Below are 15,545 nucleotides of genomic sequence, written 5' to 3'. Positions count from 1 at the left end.
AAAAACATTTTTTCTTCTATTGAAAGCTTCTTTTGCTATTGCGATTCTCATTTTCACTTCTTGGTTGCAGCTCATGTCACTGCTTATAGTGCATCCGAGGTACTTGAAGCTATCCACTTGCTGGATTCTTTCACTGTTTGCTCTCACATTAATATTCCTTGGTTTCCGTCCTATAACCATTGCCTTTGTCTTCTTTACATTAATCTTCATCCCATACTGCTCACAGCTGCTGTTTAACTCTTCTAACATACTATTTATGGTTATTTCATCCTCAGCGAATAATGCCATGTCATCAGCAAATCTTATGCAGTTTATTCTTCTTCCTCCCAATTTGACACCTCCTGTGCCCTGGAAACAAGTTTTCACTATATCTTCTAAATAAATATTAAACAAAGTAAGCGATAGGCAGCATCCTTGTCGTACTCCTCTTCCAATTTCACAGCCTTCTGTCATTTCGTCTCCTGTTCTCACTTTAACTCGTTGATTCATGTATAAGTTGCTTAGAAGTCTTCTCTCTTTCCAATCTACACCAATTTTCTTCAGAATTTCTAAAAGTTTAACCCAATTCACTCTATCAAAGGCTTTCTCCAGGTCTACAAATACTACAAACACCTCCTTTCCTTTCTCTAAATATCTTTCCCCAATGGTCCTCAGTAAACCAATTGCATCCCTTGTACCTCTTCCTTTCCTGAAACCAAACTGTTCTTCCTCTAACTCGCCACTGACCTTCGAGTATAGGCGTCTGTTCAGAATTCTTAAATGGGATTTCTCGACCTTGAGTCAAAAACCCTGATGGAACTGATATGCAACCTATATCCAAACACCATACGTTTGGTGCAGTGAATTTCGGTGAAGTCCGGAGGGCTCATTTAGTCAAATCCACTCTCCTCACCTCCTCGTTGGGGCCCCCTGGGATCTTTCAAGATGCGAAAGAGAGAGTGGTGTGCGGAAAGCAACGGGAAGCTACCGCATATATATTTTCCCTAGAAAAACTGCAATCATGATGAGTCATTCCAAGGCAAAATATTCCGGACGTAAACTAGCCCCCCATTCGGATGTCCGGGAGGGGGATGTCTGGGAAGGACACGTTATGACAAAGGACACTGATGGGGAAAAGAGAAGCAAACAGAAGGTAAGATTAAGGATTGGAACGTGGAATGTCAGAACCCTGTTACAGTCGGGAAAGCTAGAAAACTTAAAGGCAGAAATGAGAAGAAACAAAGTAGATGTTATGGGAATATCAGAAGTGAGGTGGGAACAAAATGGTGAAATAGTGAGTGATGAGTTCAAGATGTTTTATTCTGGAGGTGATCAACAAGGAAACCGTGGTGTGGGAATAGTGCTAGGACCACGTGTGAAACTTAAAGTTATAGCAGTGCGTTATGTGGATGACAGGATTATAATGGTGAAACTTCAAGGAAAGAAGAAAGACTTAGTGTTAATTCAAGTGTATATGCCACATAGTGGGTTGTCAGAAGAAGAAGTGGAGGAAAACTATGAGAAGATAGAGGAATTGATGGAAAAAGAGAGAAATGGTTCGTGCATTATCGTAATGGGTGATTGGAATGCTGTAGTAGGAGAAATGCAGGATGGAAGTACAGTAGGAAGATATGGATTAGGCGAGAGAAATGAGAGAGGGGAAAGCCTGGTAAATTTCTGTAAAAGAAACTCCCTAATTGTTGGAAACACACTGTTCCAACAACATAAGAGAAGGAGGTACACCTGGATATGTCCAAGAGATTGTAAAAGATACCAGATAAATTACATACTGGTACAAGAAAGATTTCGAAATTGTTTGAAAAATGCGAAGACATTGCCAGGAGCTGACATTAATTCAGACCACATCTTGCTAATAGGAGAAATCAATCTTACATTGAAGAAGATAACCCAAAACCAGGTGAGCAAGAAACCCCACTTAGAGAAGCTAAGGGAAGAAGACGAAAGACAAAAATTTGCAGAACATTTCCAAGGAAACTATAATAAGTTTAAAGCTAGTTGTAACAATAAGGATGAGATGTGGGATGGAATAAAAAGCTGCTTACAGAAGGCAGTGGATGAAACAATAGGCTACTGGGAAAGGAAAAGTGCAAAGAAACCATGGGTTACTGAAAGTATGCTGGAAAAATGGAGGAACGGAGAAAATGGAAGAACGTAAATACAGAAGAGGGAAGACATAATTACAAGATACTGAATAACCAGCTAAGAAGAGAAACTGACAGGGCAAAAGAACAATGGATGAAACAAAAATGTGAAGAAATTGAAGAACTGGAAAAAAGAGGAAGGTATGACTTGATGTATCGTGAAGTAAACTGCTTGGGCTTCCAAAAGAAGAAATGGAAAACAATGTGGATGATAGAAGACGAGGAAGGATGTGAAATCACAGACAAAAAAGGAATATCGAATGTGTGGGGAAAGTACGTTGAAGAGCTCTACCAGAAAGAGAATCGCCCAGACAGTCTGAATGTAGAAAATGAAGACGACGTGCCTGACGATGAGAAAGGATACTATATCCTGAATGAAGAATTTGAGCAAGCACTCAAAGAAATGAGGAATGGGAAAGCAACGGGCACTGATGAAATTCCTGTTGAACTTATCAAATGCCTGGGAGATGGAAAAAGAGAAATACTGCACTTATGCAATGAAATCTATGAGAAAGGGGATTGGCCACAAGATTTCACGGAGACTGTTTTGGTACCTCTGCAGAAGAAAAGCAATGCCAGAAAATGTTCTGAGTACAGGACAATCAGTTTGAAATCTTACATATAAACATTAAAAATACATGAAGAGAATCACTCATACGAAGGTGATTTTAAGAAATGTTTCCGAACTTTCGAGAGCTAAGCCAATCTCATCTTCAGAGATAGAAGAAGAAAGTGACGTCTGCTTTCGAATCTGTGAACAAGAGAACGACGTCAGCTCCCCAAATCCCTGAACAAGAAGGCGACGTCAGCTACCAAAATCACTGAACAAGAAAGTGACGTCAGCTCCCCAAATTCCTGAACAAGAAGGCGACTTCAGCTCCCAAAATACCTGAACAAGAGAGTGACGTCAGCTCCAAAAAATCATGAACAAGAAAGCGACGTCAGCTCCCAAAATACCTGAACAAGAGATTGACATCAGATCCCAAAATTCCTGAACAAGAAGGCGCCGTCAGCTCCCAAAATACCTGAACAAGAGAGTGACGTCAGATCCCAAAATTCCTAAACAAGAAGGCGACTTCAGCTACCAAAATACCTGAACAAGAGAGTACCGCCAGCTCCCAAAATTCCTGAAAAAGAGAGTGATGTCAGCTCCAAAAATCCCCGAACAAGAGAGTGACGTCAGATCCCAAAATTCCTGAACAAGAAGGCGACGTCAGCCCCAAGACCCACGAACAAGAGGGTGACGTTATTCATGCAATCTCCGAAGAAAGTTGACGTCAGGTCTCAATCCCTGAAGATGAGAATGACAACTTTTGTAAGCTCCGAAACGCACCCAGAACTCGCATAGTTTATAGGATCTGTAGAGTCTAGTGGTAGCAGTCTCCTGGCAAGCTTTAAAACGTAGTTTCGAAATTACATGCTAGATATAGACGTACTATTTTATCTTTTAAACTTGCTAGGATTAATACGAAAGATAAGTACTCAAATATGTAATATTTAAGTTTATTACTTTATATACAGGTTGCTTTACCTTGCCACTACCTGGTCACCTTTTGTCAGTGGCAGTATGAATCAGTAGATGACTGCGAGGAGTTAATATTCCCATTGTTAACAGAAGAAGGACTATGTTGTACGTTTAACATGCTCGGCCCTCAGGATATGTATACAAATACAACGTAAGTTATGAACTATCCTTGGCTTTTGTTTATATATTACTTTATTTTCAAACTAAACAATACATGGATACTTAATGAAAAGGTCGGTATTGCTACTACAACCATTCTCGTCTTCTTCTTCTTCTTCTAAGAGAACCAAACCCAAGCTTTCGTGTAAAGTGAGAAATGTTATGGCATTTCAGATGTCATGGCATATTTCATGGCATTTCTCTGGGATAGGATCCGTCCTATTTCCGCAGCATTTTTCGTAGCATAACCAATCATAAGCGACCTCTAGGTCACGAGCGTAATTGCGGTAGCGTGAGATATAAACAACGTATCACTTCACACACTTAAACGACGATAACTCTTCAACCGAGAGGAATATCGCTTCGTATTAAATTGTTTTAGGTAGAGAAGAATGGCGCTGATTAAATACATACTTTACAACGTTTACTGTACACGTATGGAACAATATTTTAGCTTTCTCAATTGTTAGCACCTTGCACACAGCATTGACGGTGTAACTCGACATGCCTTTCTTCCTGTATGTATTGTACATTGTAATTGAAGCAGCTAACCGAAATGTTCCATAAAATGCTTTGGTGTAAAAGTACTATCTGTTATAAGATTCTTGGAAGCATTTACGTAGCATTTATGTTAGCAAAAATGTTAAAGGAAATTTACAGATTATTTACTACCCCAAAAAGCTACCAGCCAATGGGAAGGCTTGAAAAGGTTGTAGCAGCAATCACTACCTACAAAAATTGTGCCAAGTTTATTTGTATTCTGTGTAAATTGCATAGTCTACCAACTGATCTGTCGAGCTAAGATCGATTTCACAACTTGGATATCTGTATAATTGTATGTCCTTTTCTAGGTATAGCTAAATTCAACATCTCACACAAAATGGGAGTTCGTGCTCCATAAGCTTGAAGGTAAAGTTAATATTCTTTCTAAACTTGTTCTCGTGCATTATTGTATTCATTTCTCGTTAAAAAAGTGTGTGAACTGTTTTAGAGCTCTTTTTTTTAAATCGCCAACGACGTCGATGTGTTGATATTGTCAAACGAGCACCAAACAGCTGCAGCGAATATCCCACTTTGATAGAAAGTGTGTAAACAGCTACTCGGCACATAATGCTCAAATCGAGTAGACATGCCAGTAACTTGTCCCAGTAACGCTCCCGCTTACGCGACCAATGTAAACCAGCCTTTACCCACGAATTAGATGACGAGAGGTTCCCACTGCACGAACGAGACCGACTTGTCGAAGATGAACTTGTCGAATGTTTCTTTGATCGTGTGTATGTGCAATTTCAGACCATACAAGATTTATAATAGGAATGCTCTTCAACGACTTTCAATTGTCCATTTTAAGCGTTCAATTCAATGACTTGATTTATTTAATTGTGTTACAAAGAAGCGTTCGATTCAACGACTTGATTTTTTTGATTGTGTTACAAACAAGCGTTCGATTCAACGACTTGATTCATTTGATTGTGTTACAAACAAGCGTTCGATTCAACGACTTGATTCATTTGATTGTGTTACAAACAAGCGTTCGATTCAACGACTTCATACGTTTGATTGTGTTACAAACAAGCGTTCGATTCAACGACTTGATTAATTTGATTGCGTTACAAACAACTTTAGTTCTCTTCATACGAGTACATCGTAACAATCTCATTCTGCATTCCAGAATTCTATACGATCTGGATCCGTACGAATCCTGGAACAAGCTGAAAGACTGGTCGCTGGAGAAGGGGTTCGCCTCCAAAGTGTCCCTGGAAGGGGAGTCATTAATTTACCCCCGCCGTAGCATGGGGACAGGGATTAGAAGCGGCTTCCGACTCACCATCGAAGCCAACATGGACAAGATGGACAAAACATGTAGATCCCCCGAACTGGGGTTCAAGGTAATATTTTAATGCAAACATTCAGATCAACGAACACAGCAAATTGGAATATCTGAAGACTTAAGCGTCATTTTCTTCAGAGGGACAGATCTCTTGTAAATCGTTTTAATGTAGAGGTTATGGACCGTAGTGCGCAAAGTGCGGTCATTTTGTTTATCTCGTTTTCATTTGTAGCAGTTTGATGGAGTCATGTTTGTTATTGCCACCAGAGGTCAATAAAATCAGTTATGCAATGACGTCATAACGAAGGCTCTGTGCAACCTCACCTCGCAGCCCTTCAGGCAGCGCATTTAGGATTCTGACACAGGGAGAGGAAGTGGTATATCCTGAAGGTAGACACTTTGTTAAGGTGTCCGAGCAACTACGATATGGAGAAGGCTCAGTGCATTCTATAATTTTTTTAATTTCCGAACTTGCACTCGCTCATATAATATTATATTTAGTTCATGAACTTTCTCTTCCATACTACGTGGAGAAGTGATTTAACAGTGAATTGTTCATTTGATTATCTTTAGAAAGGCAAGAGACCAATTTAGTTCATTATTACTTCTGTTGAATAAACTTCATAAAATGAATAAATATCCATCAAACTGACCAAATGATAAGAGACAATGTTTTTCTTTCAGCAAGTTTATCTAATAAACTACGTATATCTATGTAGTCCTATGTAAATAAATTCGCATGAAGAGTGCGGTATTGTATCTATACATGCGAAAAGCATACTGCCTGATACCAATTTAAGTAGACTTTAAGGCGTGAATCTTCCACTACGCTCGCACTTCAAGGTTCGTATGCCTTAAACAAGCCAGTTTAATGTGCATAAAGTGAAATGAAAAACATGCCAGTGGCTCCTCTCAGAGGTGACTGGCAGAACATCTTGCAGACATTCATTCATAGCGAAGATGGTCTGCTACCTAACTTCAATATCTGCCTATAATACGTTTATCTGTGCTGAAACGCTCTTTTAGCAAAACACGCTGCTCACAAACACATGAACATGGGACTTCATAGAATACGCGAGATGAAGCTTAGGTTTGAGGTTACCGGTAACTCTTGATTGTCCACTTTGGTCGACTCGGCCCAGTCGTTTTCGAAATTTCTTTTCATTTCGAGAAACCGCTGTCCCACACCGTGGCCGTGCTATCTAAGGCTTCAGGCCTTGGACTCGGACTACAGGATCCATACTCCCCCCCGTAACTGTTTGGATGATCTCACACCAGAGGCTGGCCGTCACACGCTGTTGCGTCACGGGTTGTTATTATTATTGAATAAAGGTACACTTTATGTGAAACCGAAGCTCCTCATAGCAATATTCAGAAGTAACTTTAAACTGAATTTGTAATATCAGATATCCGTATAAAGTGAGATATTTACAGGATACTACTGAATAGTGAACTTTAGAGTAGTTTGAAACGATTTGGTAGGTGAGTCTAGTCAACGTCACGTACACAGATTACTATCTCACTATAGTATACTGTGGCAGTTCATTTCTCTATACAGCACGTTTGAAAAATATACAATTTACTCATATTCCACGAAATCTATAGTTCCACGAATAAAATAGGTTGCATTGTACTTTGTACATGCATTAGACAATTTGCTTACAGTAAATCTGTATGAGATGAGGCGTTGACTAGAGCCACCTACCATGTGATTCCAAGCTACTCTACCGTTCAACCTCACTAATTCAAGTCAAAGTGGCTCTGTCCGACAGGTCAAAAGAGCAGACTTGAAGTACGGTCTTGTCAGAAGTGAGCCCTGCTACCTTGATTAGTTTGAAGCACGAATCGTTGCAGGCTTGAATGTTTGATTCGTGCACTCGTTCATTTGTTTGAAATCACGGAAGTTGAAAGTAAGCCAGATGTTGATTGAAATACTTCTAGTGTGTGGAAATGTAAGTATAAGAATTTTTAAAATGCTATGTGAGTTCTATTGTGAAAGACAAATGTTTATAACGTGGGACAGTGGCGTATGACCTGGGCTATCTCACTATGACACCTGGTCCTAGGCTATGGAGGAAGGGAGAAGACTAGACTCAATCTTGACGTCTTCAAGGAAGCCACGTTGCCATCCCAACGGTAGTCAGGTTGCAAACTTTTAAAAATTCAAGTTGCCAACTCCTAAGAATTCAGGTTGCCAACTCCTAAGGTATCAGGTTTGCCAACTCCTAAGAATTCAGGTTGCCAACTCCTAAGAATCTAGGTTGCCAACTCCTAAGAATTCAGGTTGCCAACTCCTAAGAATTCAGGTTGTCAACTCCTAAGAATTCAGGTTGCCAACTTCAGAATCATCATTATCTTATTTTTCAAATCAGCTTAATTCACACAGTTTCTAAGAGATTTCTCTTCAGTATTTTACTTTCTAGGCTTTGCAGATAGCATAGCTAACCTGGAATATACGCTCCTGGCGTGGGAAAAGCAATGTGTTCTTAGTTTTATCTGCTGACCGTATTTGGCGCTGCGGTCGAAGTTCAATTCGAAATTCCAGTCCAAAGCTTCAAGACTGAACTGCCAGATCATTCTCGAAGGGTCTAAATTCGCAGACCCTGTAGTAGATATTATTATTCTTAGTTGTTTCCTGTGATTCCAGATGGCGTTGCACAATCCTGCTGAACTGCCCAGCATGTCAGACAAGTACCTGAAGCTGCCAGACAACAGGGAATTCGTGGTCGCACTTACCCCGTCGATCATCACCACCCTCGAGAACCTGAGACCTTACCCCCCGGAGAAGAGGGGTTGCTTCTTCTCAGACGAAAGAAAGCTCAGATTCTTCAAGACGTACACGCAGGACAACTGTGAATACGAGTGCAAAGTCAACCTCACACAGATTTTTTGTGAATGTGTCGCGTTCTACATGCCGCGTAAGTACAGGGTGTATGAAAAGTAATGTCACCTGAACCACATGTAACTCCGCGATGGTGAGGGAGGTAGATTTCAAATCAGGCACGTAACAATACAAAAAAAGGGCCTTATTCTGTAGGTGAAATTTTGAAAACACAGCAATTTTTGTTGTTGTTGTGGCGTTTATTCGTTTCTCCTTCAGAAGGTTTTAACATGAAATACCAAAGTAAAAACTATTATGGCAATTTACTGTCAAACCACAATATTCAGGAGGGTAATAAATAAAAATCGCATTTCTTAGTTATTTTGACGGACGGGCAACTCTGTAATCGCAGATCGCTACCAGACCATAATCTGTGACTAATTTACCTGCTCAACAAATTTAGTTGCATTGTTAACAAAACAATCCAAGCATTTATTTTTACTATTAGCTCGATTGACTTCCATGTAGAAACGTGACAGAGTAACTTTTCATATTTTATTACTTTATGATGAAAGTTGTTTCTTCATAATTCATTTTAAATTTCACAAATGTCGATAACCAGAAAGTGTGTTTGTGTTCCTTAACAAATTTTTGGTTCCGCAGCAAGAATTCGTCCACTGAGAATGTAAATGTTCTCTGTCCAATTTTTCATTTTTTCAGGAGAGCCCTTTAAAGTTTGACATGATATATATTTATTGTACCTTTGTCACAATTGTGCTGAAAGTTTGTGCCATTAAAAAGGCTAATATATTGAGAGAAAAAATGTAAAGTGCTCCCCTGTGCTTAGCACCACGCTATGAAGGCGTATAGGGGGTATGGGGGTAACGCCCCACACTTTCTTGATCCGGTCGTGAAGCCTCTCTAAAAATAAGTAGTTGTTTGGTTTGGTATTTATGCTGTAATTAATAATTGAAATTTCAGATAGAACATTGCACGCAACACCAGCTATGATTTGAGAGAGCTAGTGTTCTATCTACCAGATACAACACTCCATTCTGGAAACGAGATGGAGATGAAACAATTTCATTATAAATTTTTCATTCGGTGACAAAGTAAAATGAATAATTCATATTTTGGGAAATCAATCAACTACTAATTCAACTACTGTCTGTTAACAACAAAAGTAAGAACCGAAGACCACTACTATTGCTAAGCAGCTCCCACAAGTGACTGAGGTTTTGAATGCATGTGGTTTATCTCATACTCGGATGAGGAAATTGTCGTAAGGTTTCCTTGGCTGTTGAAGTTTGCACTCTCGTGGTTGTTTCCAAATTCTGTACATGAACCAAAAAGACTCAATATATCAATATTGGTTGTATGTCGGCATCAGACGATTACCTAAATGTAACAATTACATCCTAAATAGACCATAGCCAAAATATCTCGGTATGTTTACAATTTGGAGATAGAACATTTGCATTCTCAATGGACGAATTGCCAACGGTTTATCATAAAATTTCACATAAATAAATTATTTCCTTCGTGAACAACATTTAAAAGTCAAAGAGAAAAACGTTGGATGGGTAGTCCCTGGTTGGATCTTACGCCAATAGACTAACAGATTTAATTAAATAACACTTTTAAATATTTATGCTTTGTATCTTAATCTGGAGGATAAAATTAGAAATATTACCTGCAGTTGCTGGAAATTGTGTAGTTTTATAGAAAACGCGTTCAGTAACTTTGATAGATTATTTTATACGCTTTAATTTGAAGTATGAAGTTAAATTTGATTATAAAATATCTTTGTTGTAGCTGCTTTATCACATAGCTTCAGGTACTATATAGCTACGCAAGAAACAGTGCCATTCAATAAAGTGCCCATGTTTTTAAAGGGAAGATGGATAAATTCATTCAGATCCTATCGGATATTCGCCTCAAACATCTGCGAAGATGGCGATATACCCCTCCTCCAAAAAATAAATTGTATTAGGTTTGACCATATGAATATTCATGTAAACTACTTTATCCTACTTGTTACTTAATTCCAGCTGGTGAGACCAAAAACTACTTAATCGTTTTTGTTTGATATGTGGTAGGAACACAACTGCTATATCCTATTTCTTTATTTTCATGTGGTGAAAACACAACTACTTGATGCTATTTCTTTGTTATTTGCAGGTAGTGAGAACACAACCTTTTGTGGGCCAAGACATTCAGAATGTGTTGAACGAATTGCTTTAGGTACGGTGAGACATTACACTCTAAAACATAGAAGTTAACACTAACAATTTATCTCTGTTGTTTATTTATTTAATAGAAGATTCCAAATACAGCGTTAACCATTTTGCATTGGAACGATTTTATAGGACATGACAAAAATTATAACATAATACAACAAAAATAATAACATACAAAAATTACATGTGGTTAAGAGACTTACATACTTTTAGTTAATTTTCTTCTAAAACGGTCCAGACTTTCAAAAATGTCTATTTGGCTTCCTAGATTATTATATTCACTGGGCAGTCTATGGAACAGAGAGCGCTTCTGAGAAGCAAAAAGTTGAGTGCTTCTTGAGCGGCCAGGCACACGAAAGTGAATTTCCTGAAGAAGGCGGTCACTTCTGATGTTGCCATTCACTATTTTATGTAGAAATATATGGTCAGCCAGTCTATGTCTCTCTTGAGGAGTTTGGATATTTAACATTTGCAGGAGGATGGACTTTTGCAAGTGTTTTGTGGACGGAATTCGGTGTCGAACAATGGCCAGGAAGAAATTTAGGACGGAATTTAGTCTATCTGAATTTGAGGGGCATGCCATAGACCAGATCGGAGAACAGTATTCAATTTTAGGTGACACAAAATATTTGTAAAAGGTGCTGAGGACAGCCAAGTTGTTTATTTCCTTGAAACGATAGAGAAGACCCAGCATACGCATTGAACCCCTTGTGACTGTAGAGATGTGCTCAGAAAAGGAAAGTTTCTCCTCAAATATGACGCCCAGGTCCTTTTGTACGGCAACTCTTTGAACACAATTATTTTTTATGAAATATTTAGTATTAAATGTGTTTTTCTTTAAGGAGAAGGTCATCATGGTACATTTTTGAGGGTTGGTTTTTATAATTCACACCACTTTATTAGAGAATCTAAATTCTTTTGCAGAAGTGTCATGTCACTGAAATTGGAGATTTTACTATATATTTTGCAATCGTCAGCGAACAAGAGAAGATTTTTGCATGAATCGGAAAGATATTCTGGAAGATCATCAAGGTACAGGATAAAGGGAAGAGGTCCAAGAACACTGCCTTGAGGTACACCAGAAGATACAGCTTGATAAGAAGAAGACATTCCGGAAAGAACAACTTTTTGTTTTCTGTTTGGGAGGTAGTGCTTGAGCAGAGAGAGAAAGTTTCCATGAATATTGAAACGGTGGGATAATTTATGAAGCAGGAAATTGTGGTTTATAGAGTCAAAAGCTTTCGAAAAATGCAGATATATTACATCCAGTTGAAAGTTTTCAGATATAGAGTTGATAGCGTCAGATAATAAAATGCTTAAGTTGGTTAAGCAGGAGCTGCCTGGTAATAGAGGTACTAAGTTAATTATGATAATGTTGTTTACGTGGTACGTCATCACGTCATCATAACAGTGCATATTTTACAATATAATACATTTACTTGCACGTGAGTTGGAACCATATGTGTAACAAGCAGTAGATTTGTAGTCCAGGTCAGTAGAAAAGACGAGAGGCTTCTGGCAACAACCTTGTCCAAGGCCAATTGATACTATGGTCTATTTTGGCCAAAATTAAGCTATATTTTCATATCTTCTGGTGGATTTAGCTAATTTCTAGGTGTAGCAAATTGCCTAACCATGCTAAGAATTCTAAACCCTCGTACTAGGGTGATTAACATTCTTGAATATCTAGCTTGGGAATATTCTACCCTCAGAGTCATGTGATACTCTGTTCATTGGTTGAGAGTGTACTTAACTTATGCTCCAATCAACTCTACTGCCAGGTGGTTAGTCTTGTTTGAAAATGGTTCCAAGGTACTTTTTTTTAGATATGAAAACTACTGACTACTTGATTACTAGTTATTTTTAAAACACCCTGCTTTGCTTATACCTAAGGTAGTTTCTTAAATATTATTTTGATTACTAATATTTGAGGTATCCTATGTGAGAGACTAGACTAGACTAGTCTAGTAAATTAAGCAACTAAAATTGTTCTGTGACTCTCTCTCTCATTCTTCATGTCATAAACAAAAGTCTTCTCTGCAATAAGACTAACACTACATAAAGTGTTGTCAGGCAGAGGCTCATGGAATTCACATACAATTTTGATATTTGTTCTATCATTGACTACCACTTGTTTTATTTTTGACGTGTTGATGACAAACATTGGCCTGTGTGCTTTGAATTCACTGGGAGTATAGTATACATCTATGTTTCCCTCAGTCACTATTTTGTAAGCAGTGTAAGCCTCATATAATTTGAGATAGTCATCTTGTGCTATGTCCAGATTATAATTTTCACGGGGGAAAATCTCATTACGTCCATTTTTAAGATAAATATTTTTAATCTTGCAATTATCAAATTTGCTGGAATCTTTTTCTTGTGTGTTTTCTCTCCCAGTCTGGAACAATACAATTACAAAATCTAACATTTCATACTGTATACTACTGAATTCATTAGTAGGATCAAATTCGTAATGTCCACCAGAGGCTAGTTTTTGGACACACTGGTAAGTGTAAAATCCAATAGGAACTTGTGGATTTTTCAGAATATTTGCTTTGTATTTGAGAGCATAATTAGTTTCGTATTCTACTACTGGTATCCTCAGCTCCATGGTCTTGATAATACACTTGGCTGCTTCAGGTAGGGTGTTGGGAAGTGTTGTACCATCTGCATTTAAGGTACTGTAACGCATAAGAGCATTATTATCATTGGCTGCCCTACGAAAAGTGATTCTCAAACCACCCTTCCATATGATGTCCTTGTAGTCTGAGAAGAAACCTGGCAGCAGATGCATGGCGAACAGTACTGTGTGGTTGTTTATTTTCAAAATTTTGGTTCCTGATTCAAATCCCCTCGCCTGGTAATATGTTTCATCTACTTTGGAAAATTTAAGTGTTCCTATGGCAGTGGAAGTAATACCAGGATAGTCTACTCTATCTATTACAGTACCGTGTATTCTAATTTCTGCTTGAGAGAACAAGTGTGGTACAAAATTATCTACTAGTTTTATGTTTGCACCAGGGGAAAATGCTTCATTTTTTTCATTTTTTAATACTTCAAATTTAATATACAAATCAGCCCTGTGAGGATGTACAAAACTGTCACCCACGTACACGTCAAATTCAATTTCACTATTGGGTTCATTGAGATTAGCAAATGTACGACGATTGGGAGGAAAAGATTGTAATTCATAACTTTCAATATGCTCCATGTTAATGGTTATTTTATATATTAATTTCTATGATTGCTGTTGTGGAGGCACCTGCAAAATCTACTACTTCATCTTTTTCGTTGGTTACTACTAACTCTATGTGGTCTATACGATTGTGGGATACTGGAAAATAGACAGGTGAAGAGGGTGTGTAGATGATAGGTTCCATGAACTCAGAACTTGGTTTGAAAGTTGCTATGATTCCAGTTTGTTTGTGACTACCTATGCTGCCATCAGAATTAGTAATCATTCCTTCTGCTACATTACAATGAATATTCAAAGTTTCTATGGCCAAGAATTTAAGAATATTTCCACCTATGTGTTTGATGGTAGGCTGAAGTTTTGTATTATTCTCAAAACCTAGTAGTTTACCAAGTGTGCCCAGATCAACTGTTTCAGTTGCAGAAACTAATTCCACCCTGTGTGTACCAGAGTTTTGTGATAATAACACACCTAAAGGCAGATGACCTTGTAATGTTGATAGATTATACTGAGTAATAATATTTTTTCATTTCCTACTGCAACCCTATTGTTGTGTTCTGTGATATTAGGAATAAGATACATACTGTAGAAAGCACGTAGAGCTATAGATTTATGATAGATAATAACATTGTGTAAGCTGAGTTTCAATACTGAAGTCTCACTAGTAAGATTAAACACTCCCATGATGCTTCAGGTGCCACAATGCTTTCTGAAAATCTTCAATTGATGGTTTATTTATTTGAGATAAGAAGGCCAGCATTGAAACACATAGGTGGCCACAATTTACATCCTCAAAACCCTGGATACGCTCGTCACTATAATAGAGATTAGGAGTATTGAGATAACTAACTAAACCTGATGTAAGTATGCCACCAAAAGAATCACAAACAAAAGCTATGTTAGATTGTTTGTAATAACAGATCCAGTGGGTGCCTTGATTTTTGAAACTATCCAAATTGACTACACCACACTTTTTTATATCGTCCCTTAATAGGTAGAGAATCTGACATGAAGACACCTGTGAAGTGTTTAATTCCCAGTAATTCAATTAAATTTTCAATATCAAAGTTGGAGAGTGTTTCTATTTTTTTATATATTTTTTCAAAGCATTAATACCCTTGCCTCTCTTCTCGATTGCCAAATTATGACGTTTCTGCTCCTCAAGTTCAGCTTTGTTCTTCTTTGCGTCAATAAATGTTTTTGCTATAGCAGCACTACCCGCTGCTAGACTCCCCACAGCTCCCAGAGCTGCTAAAATAGCTGGAATACTGAATATGTTTCTTTTTTCTGGAACTCTGCAATCTTTTTAACTGAGGTGTACTAAGAGTTAATTTCATTCCATGACATCTACTCAAACAAGATTTGTTTTTCTTCTTCTGTTGTTTTTTAGTGAGGAGACTGTCTAAGTATCCTAGAGATTTCAGATCTGAATAAGATACTTGGTATACAATACCTTTAGGTTTCATAATGATAGGTATTTATATATATATAGGATTATATATATGAATATATATATATATATAATAGGATTATAGTCCCCACCCTAATTTTTGTTTTGTATTCATGACAATGGTTGTACCTAATGCTGCTATTTTTTCACCTAATGAAGCATCTTTGCTGATTAGTCTTCCAAAT

The 15,545-nt window shown here is 37.9% G+C and overlaps 1 protein-coding gene across 2 annotated transcripts in view; it reads left to right on the top strand.

The window, feature by feature from the left end:
- LOC145990297 (pickpocket protein 28-like) overlaps positions 1 to 15,545 on the top strand; it is a 49,931-nt gene that overhangs the window by 13,188 nt on the left and 21,198 nt on the right. For both annotated transcript variants that reach the window (XM_083125987.1, XM_083125988.1), the window contains exons 5-8: positions 3,663 to 3,817; positions 5,498 to 5,714; positions 8,304 to 8,574; positions 10,659 to 10,721. In XM_083125987.1, the coding sequence (XP_082982113.1) occupies positions 3,663 to 3,817; positions 5,498 to 5,714; positions 8,304 to 8,574; positions 10,659 to 10,721 (706 nt within the window). The remainder of the gene's footprint in view (positions 1 to 3,662; positions 3,818 to 5,497; positions 5,715 to 8,303; positions 8,575 to 10,658; positions 10,722 to 15,545) is intronic.

The sequence above is a fragment of the Lepisma saccharinum genome, chromosome 7 (assembly GCF_977018435.1).
Source record: "Lepisma saccharinum chromosome 7, izLepSacc3.1, whole genome shotgun sequence".
Taxonomy (NCBI): Eukaryota; Metazoa; Arthropoda; class Insecta; order Zygentoma; family Lepismatidae; genus Lepisma; species Lepisma saccharinum.
Note: the sequence above shows the minus strand (reverse complement) of the source record. Positions and strands in the feature narration are given on the sequence as shown.